This window comes from Sander vitreus, chromosome 18 (genome assembly GCF_031162955.1).
Source record: "Sander vitreus isolate 19-12246 chromosome 18, sanVit1, whole genome shotgun sequence".
Classification (NCBI taxonomy): Eukaryota; Metazoa; Chordata; class Actinopteri; order Perciformes; family Percidae; genus Sander; species Sander vitreus.
The window spans coordinates 813,323-833,650 of record NC_135872.1 but is presented as its reverse complement, the minus strand read 5'-3'; the positions used below and the strand labels follow the sequence as shown (position 1 = coordinate 833,650).

Sequence of the window (20,328 nt, the reverse complement as noted above, 5' to 3'; positions counted from 1 at the left end):
GAAAATAGAAATTCTGATACCAACATAATTATTAACTATGTTAAAACATGTTTTGTCTACATAGTCACAAAAATGAACCCAGTGAGATTTAAGCTTTAGGTTTGCATAAAGGTTCAGGCTTGCATAAACATCGCTGTCTCACTGTTTCCTGCCACTCCTCTGCTAAGCTGTCTCTTTACAGACAGCTGTTAGATCACAGGCTCAATGCAGGAGCATCACTCTGCACTCTGACCCCACGAGTATTACATTTTCTGTTGTTACTACAAATATCAAGTACTTAGGAGTGTTACAATTCAATTCTTATCAAAGAAAAATAACATTAAATTAAACGATCATTTACAATATTTATCAAAAAACAGGTTTTCCGCACAGATCAAAGTCAATACTCAAATAATAAATTATGTATTCTCAAGATCTCCCAAGAATCCATAAGTTGATGGCTTTTTATCAAATGCATAGACTACTTCTCTATGGGAGATGAATACACTGAATCAGAACTAAAATATAGACATGCTAAACAAATCTGCAAACAGAAAACACACAATAACAAATTTGAGAATGAGGTGAATTTCAAAAACAATATTTTGCAATCTCTTTAGTAGCTTGACTGGCAGATGTAAGTCAGGGCCATGTCAGTAGAAATTGTTATCGCTACAGTTTCTACTTCTACAAATCACAGCGTTAAATTGCTACATCACTAGCACAATGTGAAATGAGTGCAGATGTTTACGCTATATTTCTGATATGAGAAAAAAAAGGACAAATAATAGCATTTAAATTTCAAAATTGGAATCACGAAACAGGACACCACATTTCATTGTAAATCGGCACATAAATGTTTGACAGACTGGCTACAACTATGGCCACCAGTTTAGGTATATTTCTGTGGTTTTCTCACATTAATTGATTATCCATTCTGGATCTTAGGTTTGGCAGTATCTATGGATTTGCCACAGATATATGTTGAGTGATAAAGACCATGGTGCTGCTCCCGCTGTTTGACATGGATATAAAACTGGTCAAAGACACAAGGAGTGGTGTAGTGGTATAATCTATAGAAGCTGTACACTGGAAGTGAGCAGTTAGTTAACTTAGTCACTAGAACTGCAGATTGTAGCAGAAGACAAGAAGATACACTAATGATGCCCTTCAGCATGTATGTGGGTATATTTGCGTATATACTGATCAAGAGTGAATTTACATGAAGAAAATCCAATTTCCTTGAGATGCTCATCTTCTGTCAAAAGTATGACTAGGTTTTGTAGTATACCAAGTCTCTGTGTAGCAAATGTAATGTTTAGGAGAAATATTTTGCCAGTTATTTGAGTTGAAGTCAATCCACAACTTGTGATTGTGGGCTGAAGAGCTTTTAGATCATAACATGTTCTCACAACCGTTTTCTCTCTCTCATGTGTGTGGGGTGATGAGCTAATAGTGCTAAAGCCTGATTTAGCCCCCATAGTGACTTACAGAGGGATCATTGTTCATTTTTAGTTGAAAACTGTGAAAGCAAACTTTTGCTGGACCTTGCCTCTTTTGATATTACTAGCACTATACTTGTCATAGCATAGTGATGGATGACAACTGTCTACTGTAAGATCAGGATTTTAATAATTATGTGAATATGGGCTTAAAACTGAAAAGTGACAACAAGATGCAATTTATATTTAATTGCTCCACTGCATAATATTCTGTCTATATCTATGTTGAGACAATCAAATACAGTACTAACCTAAAACCCAAAGTGGACATTTAACAAGCTTGTAGATTACATAAAAACAACAAACTGAAACACATATAGAGAGGTAAAAGTGAAGTAAAATGTTCAGGTCACAGTTTACATCTTTGAAGTACTTCTAAATGTTTCTAGTGGCATCCTGGTTTTTAATGTTTGATGGTGGAAGGGGGGTGGTTGTATCGTTTTTCTGGATCTCACCAGCTAGAGCTCATTTTTTACACAAAACCAGCAGATATCTCCTGCGCTTTAGCCAATATGTCCTCTTTATCCTTTAGCAAATGTGGCTTCTCATTTCATTTCCACCGACATCACCCCAAAATGTTTATGTTTACAAAAAGCTCAAACGGGTTTACCTCATTTCCATGTGTGTTTTGGTAACTAACATATCTACAAAAACCATGCGTAACACTTCAAATTAAATCATATTACAAAATAATAAGAGTCCACCTCATTGCTTTGCATATAATGTGCATTATCCAGTGCCTCTGTCCTTTTAGGAGTTATGGCTGGTTCCTTTACAGAACAGCAGGCCTCTTTGATCAGCAGTATCATGCAGGCTGGAAGCCAAAAGGAACACAATGTCACTTCACGTTCCTTTGTGAAGAGACCCTGAGGAGGAAGTGGAGCGGCTATTCACCTGCAGGGAGACAAGTGTCAAGCACACCAGTTAGATTTGATCTAACAACACTGAGAGGGAATGTGTGTATATGCACACGGTTATACTATCAGTTAATGAGCTAGCAGCGCATAACCAAATACTTGAATGTTCAATATCATACATACTTAAAGGGAAACAATGCTATCTAAAATCACAACATTTAGATTTCTTAATATCATAATTACTTGACAGTTTTCTTTTGTTCATAACAGCTACTCGGTTATCGTTTAATGACTACATGTATTTTCAACAAGCGCTATCAATTTGAATCAGAGTTACTTATTATGGCTTGGAATATTTAACTGGAAATTTATTTTACAAAGTTTGTTAGTTTTTATTTTAGAATGATATTCCTTTCATTTATTAAACATGTAAAGCAAATTTAGCGTCACATGTAGGTTTAGGCTTTTACGTTTAAGATATTCTAATGAATTTTGCAAAAACAACGTGCATTTTAGCAACACTGTTTTGTCTAGCATATAAAGAATGACTACCTGCTCAATTTAAACAACATAACTAAATACATGGGGAATTGTTTACTGATTAATTTGTCACAAAAATGTTCTTATAGTAGCCATATTTTAAATGTATCTTTTGTGTCCATTGAGTGTTAATGCCCTTAATATAATACCATATAAATAACCAGTTTTGGGATATGTGGTGCAGTATACCTCTACACTTTGGTGATAATCGAATGTCTGATGACATGATGTTGTCTAGTGCAGGCCCTGTCACAATATGCTGATATTGTATGCAGTAGCTACTGTATTAGATGACCTAAGGTGTCAGTAATGTAGAGCTACACATAAATAGGCTTCATGTTGTGGTATATGTGCATATCATGGACAGAGTGAAGCTGGTGCCTTCTTAAAAATGAAAGTTTAAAGACCAGAAGACACAAGAAACAAAGAAAATGAAACAATTCTAATTTGTCAACACAAAATATAGTTTAATATTACTGCCCCCACCATTTTATCCATATTGGATAATCTGATTTGTAATTCCTCACTCAGATTGAGCTATTGCCCATCTCTCGTGTTTAAAAAGTTGCCCACATATTACTCTAGGGGGAAAGAGGAGGAAGCAAGAACAGTTGTAGGCAGCATCAGGGTAGGCCTGACTGACACACCATATGGAGATGCTGGGCGAGTTTTACCCTGAGGGGGACAACAGTGTTTTTGTTATTTGTTTGCCTCATCCCTGTCAGCCTCTCTTACGGAAACGAGAAGGAAGAGACAGCCAGGTTGGGGAAGTTGACAGCAATCCACGCAAACGTATGAAAACACGCAGACGCACGTGTGCACAGAAGTGACAGACTGTATTCAGATGCAGACAAGGTACAGGGACGAGGACAGGAACACAGTTGGCGAAGACATGCTGTACATACTTGTGAGGGACTTTTATGCTGTTCTTAATTTTAGAAAGTAAATTGATAGATCTTTAGAGTTATATATTTCAGTTTAACTGTAAATAAGAGTATAAATATATAAGTATAAATAACATCTCTGATGTAAACAATTGACTGGCATTTCCTTTAGTACAATGACAAAATGTAAGACATAATGCTTGCTTAAGGGGATAAAGGTCTGTTTACATTAGTGATGTTTCTATACACAGGACAGGGTTTCCCCAGAAAGTTGTTTAGCAGAGGTGGTGAGCCACCCAGATCCCGACGCATCTCACCTTGTAATCAATTTATTTACTAAATGTCAGGAGATTACAGTCTAAACAACAGCCACCCTCATTAAATGTATGGCATTTGTGTGTGAAAAAGCATCTCAGCTCTTTTTGCTGTAGGTTAATGTTTTATTTCTTTATTTCTAAGTGTATTCAGTTATGTTTTAGTGAAGGTGTCTTCACTAACCTCCACTATAAAACACTGTAGGAAACCCTAGCAGCAGTTACAGGTTTATATTTTCAATTCTGTTAACTTTAGAAACTTAAAATGGTGATTTTTCATCTAAATGTAAAACTCTTCAATTATACATATACATATATACATAATATAAATTGTAAAAATGGCACGATTGGGCCTTTTGTTTATTAAAATAAAGTCCACCCATTTACTTTTCTGTAGGCTGAAGACTAGGTGACAATTTCTTCCAAACTACAATATCAGTGGCTGCAAGACAACATACTTGTTTGGAAGCTTCAGAGGTAGGGTGGACTTCTTTTCCAAAATTTCCATTTAACTGCAACATTGCTGTAAAAAAAAAGCATGTAAACATAAATATCATGGTCATGTCTCATTCTGATTTGCACAAGACATTAAAAGGCTACTGCTGACTCATCCTTCAGTGTAAAACATCATAACATTAGAGGTCCCTTATCCTGGGTTGCCAGTGGGTAAACGGGCATTGTTGTTTAATCCATTGTAATTTTAATCTGACGGCTTGAAAAATCAATATTCAGTTGTTCATCAGTCCATTGATATGGAATCCCATTTCCACCAGTAAAAGAAAAAATTAAGGTTAAAACTTAGCCTTGAGTTGAAAAAAAAAAAAGACCCTGTCAGTCATTATGAAAATCTTTCTCAAAAATAATGACTTAGTATGTCAAAATAAATTGTCATTATTTTTGAGATTCTTTATCATTATTTCAAGAAAGTTTCTCATCTTGAGTTGAAGTATCTTTTTTTCCCATCACATTGGCAGTAATGGGCTTCCATACAGTTACAGTAAATTTATCACAAAAACAATGCTCCTGCTCACCTTGTGGATCAATCCTGGGATCAACAAACCCCCAGTGCTGGTAAAGAGCAGCAAGATCGTGGGGACTGTAGTTTTTCAGGAGACTCAAAATATCAATGTCCATTGGCATTTCTCCTGTTGATTCATTTTTTACCTGAGCAAAACGGAGTGGTTCTAAATACGCTTTGTGACCCCACATGTTCATGGCAGCCCACAGATCAGGATCCTTAGGAACAGAAGAGGAGTCGCATGACGGCCTGCGGGGATGGGGTCTATCTGCAGAAGCGTTAGATGAAGTCCCGCCATGATTTCTGGCCAACATGAAACCTAAACCCTCCTGAGGGAAGTTTCCTTCCACTGTAGCTATGTGGCTTCTGTGTTTAGGGCTGTTTGTAGGCTGGAAACTAGGGGCACTCTTGCTGTGCACAATACTGCTTGATGAAGTAGCTCGAGTGCTGGAGCTTTTACTTCCCCCCTTTTCTGCCCGGTTATGTTCACCAGACTTCTTCTGAGGTAGGGGTCCCGTCCTCCCACTAGACTGTGTTCCATCTGAAGAACGTGAGTCCTTAGACTGATGCTTGGACTTAGGGACGCCTGATTTGGTCTTGGGGGCTGAGTGCTTGCTGCTGCTGCTGCTGGTTGTCAAAGCTGGAGGCTGTGTGCGCTGAGTTCTTGGAGCAGGTAAAGCAGGGCAGTCCTTGCCTTCGAGAAATGGTGGCGGCCCTGTGCGTCTCCACTGGGTAGCACCTGCCTTTAAATTCTTGGGGCTGTTAGTGCAGGGTGCCCACTTGGGTGCCATGGAGCTGCTGTTATCCACCCTGTGTGCAACCCGCTGGTGGATCCACAGTACTTCTGGGTAGTTGGTAGTGTGGGAGCAGTATGGGCACTGATGTCTCACCAGGCCCTCTGTCTTTATTGGATAATTTACAGTGCCGTCTCCTTCATTAATGGGTAATGAAGACAGATTAAGAAGACTATCAGCATCATTAGTAGTATGTCCCTGCCCTTTAAACTCAGTACCATTTGATTTTTTTGTTTTAATGTTGGACTCTGCTGACCCCTGGTCAGGCGGACATGTGTAAGGATTCCAGAATGGCTGACTGAGCAATTCACTCCTGTTTCTGAGGTAGTCCATGTATCTTGAGGCCTTGGAACCACTTGGGTTAATGTTGTCCAAAATGGTGCTTTGTTTGCAGTAGGGACTCAGGAAGTCCTGGTGCTGCCTGTGCAGGTGAGACCTGAGTAGTGAGGCGTCGACAGTGTGGAAATCACAGTGCTCGCAGAAGTATGTTTTTTCATCTGTAGGTAAGAGCAAAAAAGAAATGTGAAGGACATGCATAGAATTTAAGTGTTGTGTCATTATGTGTATGCATGTGCTTATATGATGCCCCTATATGTGTGTTATGTTGTTTCACCATCCAATTGGTGTCTGCCCGGTCTTAAAAAATTGTTACAGGCAAATTGGCTTTAAATTCCTGATTATTGACTTTTCTGTATTAAGACAAAATCTTTCAAGATAGAACCGCAATGCATCTAGGATGTTCTTTTCCACCCCTAGTATACAACATAATCATTAGCAGTAATTATATTAGCATTGTTTAGGCCATCAGGGGTCTGAAGTTACATTGGCTTATAGAAACCATACTAAGAAACCATAATACATTTCATATTGAAATAAACATCTGCTCTAAGTACATGTGAATGAGTAAATATGTTTCATTGCTGACATTGATGTTAGCTCTACATCTTAAGGTGGCAGATTTCGACACATTTTAATGAACATTTTGACAAATATGAATAAATCTGGGTCTTACAATAAATGTTTTAATGCTTAAGGCACCTGTTGTCAGTGCAGCTGTTTCAAGTGTTAAAATCATCAGATCTTTAGCTAACAAAACAGCTAAAGGTTAAAGGTGCTAAACTTAATACATCCCTTTAAAATCTTCTGAAGCAGGAGCTTTAATGGGCATGCATTTTCAAAGTATAAACAAGTGCAATAACAGTTGCTGAAATTCAGTTATAAATTCACTAGAGGTCTCCCTTTTCCACAGTACAATGTTAAATTCTAACCGATTTTTTTAGTGTTGAATTTCCACATAAATGGCCTGGTAAGTTTAACTAACCTGGCAGCAATATCAGAGAGTCTGCTCTTGGTCTGTCTATATTAAAGTCAGCCGTTTACTAGCAGAAGTGGCACATCCGCATGTCCACAAACAAAACCTTTGATATCTTAATTTAAATAAAAAGGGTACACTATTCAATACAAAGCAAATGCCCACCACACAAGCTGGGCCTGGTAATTGATTCCTATTATAAGGTTTTTCAACTATTGTCTTGTCTAAACTGTAGCACAGATATTGTAGTGTGGTGTATATGGCTTACCCTCCTGATCTTGGCTGCTGGTGCTGTTGGTCTGTTTAGGTGTGAGGTGAACATCTTTGACTTTCTTAGTCTGAAGTGCCTCATAAAACGCATGACCAAGTCCATTCAACAAAATACGGTCTTTCTGGGAAATCTTTTTGTCAACACCTTTAGTGTGAGTCAAGGTGTTTGATGTGTGATCAAGGCCTGTGTCACCCTTCATCTTCTTAATGTTGGAGCTGGATGTGTGGATTTGCTTCCTCTTCTTCTCCTGCTTCAGGGGTACATACTCGCCCTTTTCTGTGTTATATGCCACCTCAGCATCTGCTAGCCTCTCCTCCCATCCCAGACATTTCTCTGTGGCCTCCACTAGTCGTCCTCTTGTGGCCAACTGCCACGCTTGATAACTGCAAACTGGATCCAGCTCTGGAATTCGCCTGCCCAGGCTCTTTTCCTCAGGAGTTTCCCTTGGTCCAGCACATGTGAGGTTCAGGCTTTCCAAAAAATAACTCTTAGCAATGTGTAGCTCAGGGGCTTTAATGTCTTCCTGTGGTGGTTTTTGTGTCTGAGTGCGGCAGTGGTTCGGTTTATGTAGCTTTTCATGTATTCGTAATGTCTTGCGGTCATAGAAGAAGTTACCACAGCCAGCACAGAGCTCATAGAGGCACTCTTCATTTGTCAGCAATTCTGGGTCCTGAGGAACTCCATTGATGGTGGCAGGCAGCTCATTGCTTTTGCCACCTCTTAGCTGGGCTTTGACCCGGTGAATGCGCATATGACTTTGGAGGAACCATGCTTGGCGGAAACGGCGTCCGCAAATCCGGCAACCGTGATCCTGGGAGCTGCGGTGCCTTTTCATGTGGGATTTAAGGAGTAGGACCTGAGGGAAAACCTGGCCACAAATGCTGCAGGTACAGGACCCATCATCAGCCCCATCACCGACCTCAACACCATCTTTACTCTTAACTTTTTTCTTGGTTCCTTTCTTCTTCACTTTCCCGTTGACATTATGAGCTTTGTCAGATGTGCTGACGATTTCAGGAGGGTCAGGTGTCTCAGCATTATCTTTCTGCCCTTGATCTCTTTCCTTCTCCTTGTCACTGAGGTTATGGCTGAATAGGCCCAGTTTATGGCTTCGAATGTGGGCCTTCAGACTGCCCTTCTGAGCCGTCCTGTGCTCACAGTATGGACACTTGTACGGCTTCTCCCGTGTGTGTCTTCTCATGTGCTGCGACAGAGAGCTGAGAAGAGGAAAGCTGCGGCCACACACCCCACAGGTGTGGCCAGAGGTCACATCTTCCTCTATCTCTGCCTTTATATTAGCTGTGTTTTTTTTTGATACATCCTCCCTCTCTTCTGTCTCCATTACTTTTCCTGGTACGTCAAAAGCCACAGCTGTGTTATAAAATCCTCTAACTATGAAAAGTTTATCTTCCAAAAGTTAGTGAGTTCTCAGAAAAGGCATTTCACAGCTTTAGTGTCCATCATGATTTTTGAAAATATGTTCTTTTTCAGGTTGCATACTGTTTTGGCAAGAATATCTGAAAAAATAGAAAAAGAAATTAAAAATTACACTTATGATCCGAATTCAAAAATGACATCAAAAAAGGTCAGTCAAATATTATTACATATATATATATATATATATATATACACACATTCTTAAGAGCGAGATATAATATCTCTAAACAAATCTCTTTTTAATAACAATGAATTCCAAAATATTTTAAAATAAGATAGGCCTAAACCTTTTTGAGCTTAGTTTAACTGCATCACACAGAGCATTCCTCCAGATGTACTTAGCACTATACAATAAAATACATTTAAAAAAAACAAATCAATAAAAAAGGCAATATTTATACATTCAACAGTAAAAAAAACAATAAGACCAATAAAACCACAAAGAACATACAATTCATAAAACGTAAGCAGACAATACTTGAGGAAACCTTTTTGGCGATACCTGTAAAAAGCTGCCGCTATGCAAAGAGCACCAAACTGTTATTTAGTTTTAACAGTGATGATACATATAAAGAGTATGTGAGCACACTACAGGCTGTCATGCCTATAAGGTTTAAAGTCACCTTTCGAATTCAGAATAGTAAGAGAAATGGTGACAATTCTGCCTAAAACGCACTATTTTGTTTTCCCAAATCAAAGAACTGCGATTGATAATTTTCTGTCAAACAAAATCACATTTTTTTTGTTTCCTTTTGCTTATACATAGGTACACAGAACCTATCCAGATAGGCAGAGACTGGTTTAGCTTTGAATAAACTAACAATGAAAGCTAAAGTTGCTTAAATATGTAAGGTAGTTTCACCCAGTATGTGTAAAAACTACAAACTGAGGCCATTTGCATCACACAGATTTTAGAATAACCTTTGTCCCTCAGTGGATGAGCGACGCCTGTCTGTGCGTATTAGAGCGTGGGTCAGTGTCTCAACATGCATGTGTGTCAGTCCTTTGGTTTACTATGCCTAAATTGAGTGTGTGAGGTGAAGCATGAAGATATGTATTCATTCCTGGCCAACAAGGATGAGCCCTGAGGGGCGGTCTACTCTAATTCACGATCAATACTCCATTATCACCTAACTTAGCTCACATCAAGGACACACACTGCCCTGATTCTGGGGTAAGTGCTTACATAAAATTGTGAGTAATGGTAACAAGGTACATTTCTAAATATTACTGATATCTCAGGAAGAAATTATACATATGAGTACAATAGTTCTTGAACTATTGTACTCTATGTGAAAAATAGTAAATGGCGCAGGCAGGGGGGTGATGTGGTTAAACATGTTCCTCAGGCAAACATGAATATTTGTTGGATTTTAATGGAGAAAGAAAGTACTCGATGGCGTATAGCCAGCCAGGCAGTCAAAAGAAAAACCTGCCATTGTGTCTGCCGCACCAGAACTGTCACATCGCCTCATGTCTGGCCCTCCACCCCTCATTGGGAGGTCGAGAGAGTTATTGTTAAAGCAAGGAGGCCTGGGCCTGCACGTCACTGTCTTCGAATACATGTCTGGGCAAAGAAGCAGGACAAAAGGAGACTCTTGTTTGTCTTGTCAGTCTTTGAGTGTGAGGAAAAACTAGGTGCACATAACACATAAAGGCTAGAAAAAGAGATGGTGACTCTGGTATGATTTTCAGGGGAATGAGGTTTGCTGTCTAATTATCTGTATCTGCCTCCAAGGTCGCATCTGCCTGCATGCATGCATGCCTGCGGTCATGTGTGCTGATCCGCTCACGCTGGAATGGGTGTTGTATCTGGAATATGGGAGGAGTTTAGAAGGTTTTTCGGCACATGGCAGGTGTTTGGTAGGCAGACGCCATCAGATTAGTGCATGGGCAATGTGGCACACTGTCTCCAAGAGGGGGAGGATGTGCAAGGAAAACTGAAGGGTGGCAATTAAGGGGTTAAGGTTAAGGCGAATGTAATGAGTTAACACAATGGGGATAAAGTCAGAGAGCTGAGGGCAACAGATGGGAATAAACCGTCCATTAGTATGGAGTTAGCCGCCTCTACAGTATGAGCTTATGCCTTTGTCAAAGCAGCCTACGTGCTTAGCGTGTGCTATATATTTGCATCTGCAGTATTCTACTTTTGCTCAGTCACACAAAGAAAATGCATTTGAAAAGTGTTAAATAAGAAATTAGTTTACTGCATTTTTTACAAGAAAAATCAATCTTATAAAATAACTTGAACCCTCCAGTTTCTCTTTTTTCCTCCCCTCTCTGTGCGTCACTATGTTTTCCACCTTTTCTGCTTTTATCCCATAACTACTGAAAGCCATTTGGAAGATCTGTTAAGTAATGCAAATAGCCAAACATGTTGCTGCAGGGGCTTAACTCATTTCTTTTAGAATCCCTCGCTCCCTTTTTCTCTCTCTTTTCTTTGGCAGATGAATAGGCATGTCCAGTCAGCTGTCCTCGCATTGATTCATCCTGACGTCCGAACCAGCTCAGCACAAACTCCCTATGGTCAGGGCACTGATGCTGTGTGTGTGTGTGTGTGTGTGTGTGTGTGTGTGTGTGTGTGTGTGTGTGTGTGTGTGTGTGTGTGTGTGAATCCACTGTTGGTGTGTCATATGTGGGTGCACTGCCTGTGTGCCTGTTTGCTGCACTGAAACTGTGGGTGTAATTTCCTGCTGGGATCTGGAAATAGCATTTCCCCTGAATTTACTTGGCAAGATAGCATCACTATAGCATCCAACACGCCTTTTTTTTGTAAGTAAGAAATGTCCACTTAATAGCTAATAACTGCAAACATTCTGCAACTGTAGACTGGTAGAAGCAAGTATGTGTGAAGCCTATGTATACTGTATGTTCCTGTGTGTGCGTGTGTGTGTGTGTGTGTGTGTGTGTGTGTGTGTGTGTGTGTGTGCGCGCGTGCGTGCGTGCGTGCGTGCGTGCGTGTATGTGCTGAAGTCATCCAAATATTCTCAACAACCAGCAACAAGCATGTGCCAACATACCCCTGACTGGAGATAGCATGTGACTGTCCTTATGCTAGTGTTCAAACCCATAGTCACTCGCTAAGCCTCAGCTCGCATCTACTGTTTTGTGTCCAATAATCCTGTCTGTTTCCACTAACTGCAAACACAACTGAGGCATAAAACAAAATTATTACACAAACTGAGGATGTTTTCTTTCCTTGGAAAACAGTCTACATGCAAAGGCCAGATATAAAAAAAAAATGTCCATTAATCTTCAAGTCCTTTTAGCTTTCCTAAAACTCAGAAGCCTGTCTGCTGTAGAAACTGTGAATGTAATTGTGCACAAAATCAAATCACTTTTAAAACATTGTTTCAGCTATTAGATAATTACAGAAAATACTCAATCATAAAAATGGCAGTCAAGTTCCTGGAGGCTATGTGTTCCAGAGAAAATATTAAACTGCATACTGAAGGCAAAGTCACCACTAAAAAACTAGATTTTTACTGATTTCTAATATTCTGCCAGGACATGTTGCTGGTTACAATTTAGAGTAGGTGATGTGCAATGGTTAATTCATATTTTTATAGTGACTTCCCTACACTGTATACAGTATGCATTACCTCACTCCAAAGTGTGGAGTATCATTATATTTACTGACAGATTTAGTTGTGTGAAAACTCTTTTAATTCTCTTTTATATCCAATGTCTGAAACACGTTTGTTTAACTCTAGCCTGCATTTTAACCTATAGTGTGCCTACAGGACCAATAACACATGAGCTTTCTGAAATAAATCATAAATCCTTTATTTTTCAGTAACTCATACTGGACCATCTAAAATAAAAGTCAGAGACTATAGCCATATTGAACATCTGTACAGAATGGAAAGGAGAAGGAGAAAATGTGTTTCTTATCGCTTTACTTGTGTTTTGGAGCAAGTATGCAGAAAATGTAATCTCGGCTGATCCAGACAACTCCTTCCAGATGTAGGGGAGTCGACACACTCCCAGGTGCTTGCATAAGACGACATGTTTAATGACTATCCAAGAACACAAGTTAGCATGCTCAGCATTCAGATCTGTAAGCTAAATAAGCTTCCACTTTAAATTCACAAAAATGACTCTGAATATGTATTACTCAAAGACCCCACTGTCAAGGTAATGTCCTTACAACATCCCTATGACCACAGAACTATGTTAGAGTAAAGTGCTAAAAAAATGAATAATCTTGCATTATTTCCCTAGCATAAGACACACTGTTCTGTGTTGTTCATGCTGACGATATAATGAGCTCAGTTGATTTGACACATTTTAATATACCTGAACAGAACCTGGTACCAGTGTATGATTTAGGCATAACGTGTATTCAATACCAACACTGTTCCAAGAATGAGTTAGCCTAATTGTATACAAAAAAACTGTACTGTACTGTAGACTAACAGCCTAATGCACCTAAGAGATTAGACATCCATCACCTCAACAGTCACAATCATGGACAAACTTGCACACATTCGTGCCCATCCCCCTCCTTGTCCAACTCTGCACTCGGTTACACAACATATACAGGGATTACTCTTCATAGCATGAGATGAGCTGCTCAATGAGTGGCCTTTTATCATGGATGCCCCTTGGTGCTATAAAGCACACACAGGGAAGGGAAACTGACAGAGAAGAGAGATTCTTGGCAGAGATTTTACCTGTTGTGAAAATGTGAATAGTTACTCTAAATAATACACAAGATGTCTCATGCAGGCCCAAATGCAGACATAAACTAACTGAACAATGCAACTGACAGCAGAAAGGCAAAGATGAAGAGATGGGATTTTTGGAGACATTTTCAAATGACTTGTAATTTAAGCTTCTATTTATGATGTTAATTTATCTGCTATGGTAGGCCTGAGAATCCACTGTGGACCTACTCTCTTTTCAGTGTGGATTGGCTAGTGTTGGAGACACTGGAGTATAATCTGCTGGCATTAACTTGCGCTCTAAAAAAAGCACTCTCGACAGGGATTAGATTATCATTGCAAGGTCAACTCAGACTTGCTTTGACTGTCTCCCTTTATGTCTCTCTATCATTTTGCTTCCTGTCTTTCACTTGATCAGTTTTTCTGTGATCCTGTGTTCTACCTACTACCTCTGTCAAGTGTAAATTGTAAACACTGACATTCACTTCAGTCTCACCTTAAGTATAGAGCACGCTGCCAATGCAATATAAAACATACCAGATTAACACACAGATTAAATATACAGGACGTTGTAGTACGTGTCCTCCTCCAAAGCTTGACGCCACAGAAAAACTAAAACTTCAAATATCCACACCATGTTTGATAGATTAAAGTGAGATTAGATTACATTAAGAAAAAGTTGTTCTTATTTGGTTTGACCTGGAAAATGAGACTGATCGTCACACTTAGTTTATTCTCAGTGGAGCAATTCCAGGATTAAACCCCTGATGACACTAGTTTGAATGAAAGTACTTGATGTTGTCTTTGAAAGAGAGTGGTCAAATTTTAGGACAAATTCCTGTCAATTTGGTTGACGTGGTAATATAGCTGCAGCTAATGGTTATTTCCATTATCTATTAATCTGCTGATTATTTTTCAGTATATCGGTTGGTCTACAAAACATTTAAAAAATTGTGAAAAAGGGCCATCACAATTCACCAGAGCCCAATTTGACACATCTAAATAGCTTGTGTTTGTCTGACTAACAAAGTCCAAAACCAAAGGTTTTCAGTTTACCATCACGGCGCAGTAAGAAAATCCATACATTATCACATTTAAGCCTTTTAAGAGGCTGGAACAAGTCATGTTTGCTCAACTTCTTTTAAATTTTGATCGACTCATCAATAAATGAAGTAATTGTTTCAACTATATATGTAAATTAAGTATTGAATCTTGAACATTGTATGGTTGTAGATCACATAACAGAATAGAAATTGCTTAATTCAATATACTCCCTTTTTATTTTAACCAGCTTGATCTTTTGTGATATGGGTATTTCATCTCAATAGTGGGCATAGGCTGGCTGTGGTTATACTGAATTACACTCATAAAATACTAGGTAAAGAAAACTTTTGTCACACACAAAGGTAACGTGTCAATGATTTGAGCGTTTACACTTCTCTCCTGAGATTTGGATAAGAATCTCATGAGGACAACCAGTACTTGTAAGAAGTTTTGAAATTGACTTTGCCTATTAGATTGCTCATTTCTGATATGTAGATTTTGCACAAGATGAATGCACTAGATCAAAATTCTCAAATTACATAGAAGAAGTTGAGTTGTAGTACAGAACAACGTGTGTAATTATCTATTTCCTGCTATGATTAAGGTAAGGATTGAAGGGTAAGGCGATACCTGCGATTTTACCCTGGAGCAAAATAATGACAGCTGGCAGCAGGGTCTGGATTAGGTTTCCCATAGGGGGTATTGCATCTTTTACACCACCGCTCCTTTGGAGTAGAATGGGCCGATAAGTAACCTGACTCCCTCAGACTCATCCAATCTCGTCTCCCTCTGTCTCAGTGGGGCCAAACAGAAGGGATCTGTGAACGCCTTACTCATCCCTCCCATCTTCCATCTGGACATTTTGCCAGTGTTTGCACTACAGTTCCTCCAGTGGAGCCTTAAAGGGCTAGTTCTTTTTTATCTGATTCATCACAAAACCTATTCAATACTTGCACTATACTATGTTTTGGTTGGTGAGATGTTTACAAAAAAGCTGCCTCATGACCAGAGAGGAACACTGCACTGTATTAGTCAAGTACCTTACTTTAATTAGATTACAATGCAATTCTTAAAAACTAGTACTATTGTAAGTAACAATGGCAGACACATTGAAACAGTTCCTACAGTAAATGCAAATGTTTCCCATTTTCAAGACATGTTTGACATATTCACAGAGTAGTTATATTTTGACAGAATGTATTGACAAATCTTAACATTAACTAGAATACCTGTTATTTTTATTAGCGGATAATTCTAATTTCTTAACTTAATATAGTTCGGTCTATCAAATGCCAGAAAGTAGTGAAAAAGTGCCAATGTCGACATATTTAAACATAAAAATGCAAATATTCATATTTAGAAGCTGAAACCAATGAAGTTGTGTCCACATACTGGTTGTTTTGCTCTAATTAAATCCAGTTTCTTTTCATGGCATGCAGCAGCTAGGTAAATCCTCTTTTGTCATTCAAAAAGACATTATTTTTTATTTTATTTTTTGGAGTGCTTCCATTCCCATCTGTTTACCTGTAGTCACTTTAAGTTGTTTAATATGTTAGACTCCCCAAGGTCCAGCTTGAACAACACACCCCATACAGACAAAAACAACATGGGAGAGACAGGTAGCATATGTTAACATTGCACTAAATCCAGTATGTGGTCCATCTGTATGCTCTGCTGTGGGGTGATAACATCAGAAGAGAGGATGCACACTCAGCAAGAATGTGCATGTTTTCCATAATTTGCAGACTTGTGGCCCTGTGCAGTTTAAGTGTAATTATTACTGCTTAAAACATATATATTTAGTATTGAACCTGCTCGTGCTTTTTATTGTAACTTTCCTTTTGATCACAAAAACGACACGAGACAGGGAAAATGTACAGTACCTCAAGATATAAGTGTAATAACAAAGGTATTCAACAGTTAAATACTTAATAATTACAGTAAAAGAAATTACGCTTTTGAGACATCGGCAGCAAGTGATGACCTACTGTAGCTTTTGAAAAAATCAATTTTGTTGATATAATGGCTGTAACTTACTGGGATGTTCAAATGGTGATGGATGAAAAGAAGGAGTTGGTGTACAATATGTTTTTGAATGTGAGCCACCGGCACATGTGGCTTTAAGGTTTTAATGACCTCACAATGCATTCACAGGAACAACAGCACAATGACTCTGACCTGTTTTGAACACCGATTTCTCCTGGGGTTTCCTCCTTTTACAATGCCCTCTCCCTGAAGTGCCTTGCAGGACTTTAAAGACTAAAAATGTAATTTGTCGGGGTCAGTCATCTCCACAGTTTCTTGTGGCTATTTTTGAGGGGGTTTTTTTTATATTATTAAATGCTGTTAACAAAGCTGTTTTCATTTACTCCAGACTAAGAAAAACAAAATGTCTCAGCCCATTGTCACACAAGGGAGCTGCCCAAAGTAGAGATGGCCTTACCCCCTCACATCTTCCTGTCTGCGACCCTCCCCCCTTCCAGCAACAAGCCCCTGTCCAGACCCCAGTCTCCAGACCTAATCTAGATGATTAAATAATTTTTCTTTAGCACAAATTTTGTCCCTCGCTACTCTTGTCTAATAGTCATCGCACACCCTCCCCTATTGATCGTCATGCTGAGGAGATTACCCTAATAGCTGGGATTACCTCCCCACATGTTGGTTGGCCACATACAAAGGGGGAAGGGGGGAGAGCTGGGGATGGTGCATGTTGTGCATGATGTGCAAGTATATGGAAGGAGGGTGGGAGGGGTGGAGGAGTAAGAAAAAGAAAATCTGGGTTTGTTTATTGTCTTTAAGTACTAGAACATAAAAGACCTACAACCACTATCATGTGTGATTGCCTGTGGGATGTAATTAGACTTTTAACAGCCTACATAATTTATCCTTCATTGCAAACACTGATGATAAGTCATGAGACAACAGCAGGCAGACAACACCATGAAGACCTATTTGACAAATATTGTCCTCTCGTGCTCATTAACTCTATACATCCCGGGTTTAAGGGCCAGTGGCATCACCTTGCAATGCTGTTTACTGGATATGAAACAATTAGTTGTTGATTAATCGACTGACAGAAACTTAATCACCCACAGTTTTGATAGTTGGTTAATCGTTTCAGTCAGTTATCAAGCAAAAATGCCAAACATTATCATCTTTTCTCTGTTAAGTCATTGTAAATGAAATGCCTTTTGGTTTTATACTGTTGGTCGAACACAGCAAGTAATTGAATGTCACCATAGGATATTGTGGCAGTTATTTCCCATTATTTTATGACTTTTTATAGACTAAACAATTAATCAATCAATAATTAATATAACTTTTAGTTTCCGCCCTACATGGCCTCATAACAATAACTACAACAATATGCTGTCCAGCTCTAACCCATCCACATGTTTCACAATGGCTCAGCTGGACATCTCTGGTTTGGTGGCTGCTGGCCGTGAGGTGTTTTAGTTTACTGTTTCTAACAAGTGCCAGTAGTGGAAGAAGCTAGAAATCAAGATGTTATACCCACAGAGGGAGGCAGGCAGTGTGAGAGAGAGACTGGAGGCCATTGAGACAGTGCAGAGAAAAGGAATTCCGTTAATCCGCTGCTGATCTGGTAGGCTACAATGGCAGCCTTGTTGTCTGTCCCATTTGCACTCACTTACCACAAGTTTGCGTGCGTTGACAATGTTCACTGATAGCCGGTTCACAGCCGTGCCAAACCACAGTAAAGATAATACTATTAGCACATGGTGATGATAATGTGGGGAGCGAGGAGACTTGTCGTTAGTAGCAGCCTGCTCCAACACGAGATCCAGCGGACACTTGGCTGAGTGTTTTACTACGAATGACATCCATATTACTGACTCACTAACCGACGGGATGTTGTAGCTAGTTAACTTTCGCCACATAAACTCCTAAAAACAGAGCACCCGCACTTACAACACACTGACTGAGCCACTACAGCATCCTACCTATCCTGTGTGCCACACTATCTTTTGTTAGTTAACCGTCGTTTAGCGTCTTACCTTAGAGGGGTTAACGTTTGGCGGCAGGTTGCTCCTGAAGGCATCCCATCACCGATAAAAAAACAATGGCGAGCTTCGTTTAACAGATTAACACTTGTCGAAATCAGGACGCCTTCCGTCCGCTGTGGGTTCATCTCTTTTCTTCTCGGTAGCGTTAAAACTTCACTGTCTCTCAATGACAGCGGTGCACCTGGACCGCAGTCCCGTCCTCCTCCTGCGCAGCGGCAGCAGTTGTTGTTTGGGACAAGAGTGACGCGAGAGATAACGTTATTAACGTTAATAACAAGTGACGCCGAGTGATCTCTGCGTGCGCGCGGCTCTGCCCCGTTCACTTCAACTGAGCTGAGAGGTGACCAGTGGGCGCGCGCGCGGACATTATCTTAGATGTATACGTTAGTTTATGTCGTAGCCTATAACACATTTTATTTATATAGCGCTTTTCATGGTACTCAAAGACACTTTACAGTAAAAACCAGCACATATATCACATTAAAAACAGATAAGCAATAAAACCCACATAAAAAAAAAACATAAAACAAGCATATTAGAAGCAATTAAAAACAATAAAACCAGTAACTATCAGGTGAGAAATGTAAGACTATGTGGAAAGCTAATCTGAAGAGGTGTGTTTTGATTAGTGTTTTGAATGTGTCCAGGTCAGTACAGTCACAGATGTGTATGAGTTCCAAAAGCTCTGTCACCCCAGGTACAGTGCGTGGTCCTGAGTGGTGGGGAGAGGGGGGGGGTTGTGGCGGTGGAGCAGGTCTGTGAGGTGGGAGATAAACAACAAAACTGAAGTAATATTTGAGGTGAAACAGAAAATCATCAAAACAAGAGTTATCTCAAGACACTTTACAGATAGAGTAGGTAACCATATAATTTACAAAGACCCAACAATTCCAGTAAGTACTTTTAGGGAGAAACCTCGGACAGACCCAGGCTCTTGGTAGGCGGTGTCTGACGGTGCCGATTGGGGGTGTGATGAACAGTGGCAATAATAGTCACAATAAAGATAATGGAACTATGACTAGAAATTGTAGTTATAGTAGTTCATGGTGTAGCAGGGCACTGCAGGGCGTTACAGGGTGTAGCAGGGTGTGGCAGGGCACTGCAGGGCATAGCAGGATGTAGCAGGGCACAAAAGGGCATAGCAGGGCACTGCAGGGCATGGCAGGACGTACCAGGGCGTCGCAGGACGTAGCAGGGCACTGCAGAGCGTAGCAGGCTGTAGCAGGCTGTAGCAGGGCATAGCAGGGCGCGGAGCAGGACCATGACAACAGCTGCAACCATGATTTAGGTGCCACCCTAATCCAAGGAAAACTGCTGGGCGAAAAAACGTAAGGACTCCGGGGAATAAGCTCCCCAGAGGTAGGTTAGTAACAAGCATTTCTGGGAAATGGATGCACACAGGTGGAAAGAGAGAGGAGCTCAGTGTGTTAAAGGAAGTCTCCCGGCAGTCTAAAACTATAACGGCATAATTAAGAGCTGGTGCAAGGCAAATCTGAGCCAGTTCTATAAGCTCCTATTCTAGGATCTAGTAAGTTAGAAGTTAGAAGTTTAGAAGGTTGTTAGTAATTTTCACCAGTGCCGTCTCTGTGCTAGGATGCATTCTAATTCCTGACTGAAAGTCCTCAAATAAACTATTGCTATGTAGAAAGTCACATAACTGATTAGCGACTACCTTCTCAAGGAT

At 39.8% G+C, this 20,328-nt stretch overlaps 1 protein-coding gene across 1 annotated transcript; it reads right to left on the bottom strand.

Annotated features, from left to right (window-relative positions):
• Positions 1–242: 242 nt before the first annotated feature.
• Positions 243–18,854, bottom strand: LOC144533731 (zinc finger protein 516-like). The gene is made up of 5 exons (XM_078275279.1): positions 18,636–18,854; positions 7,469–8,988; positions 5,108–6,385; positions 4,535–4,599; positions 243–2,375 (listed from the first exon to the last, which is right to left on the bottom strand). Exons 2-5 carry the CDS (start codon positions 8,811–8,813, stop codon positions 2,325–2,327), a joined length of 2,739 nt encoding a protein of 912 aa, XP_078131405.1. The 5' UTR covers positions 8,814–8,988; positions 18,636–18,854; the 3' UTR covers positions 243–2,324.
• Between the last annotated feature and the right edge of the window lie 1,474 nt (positions 18,855–20,328).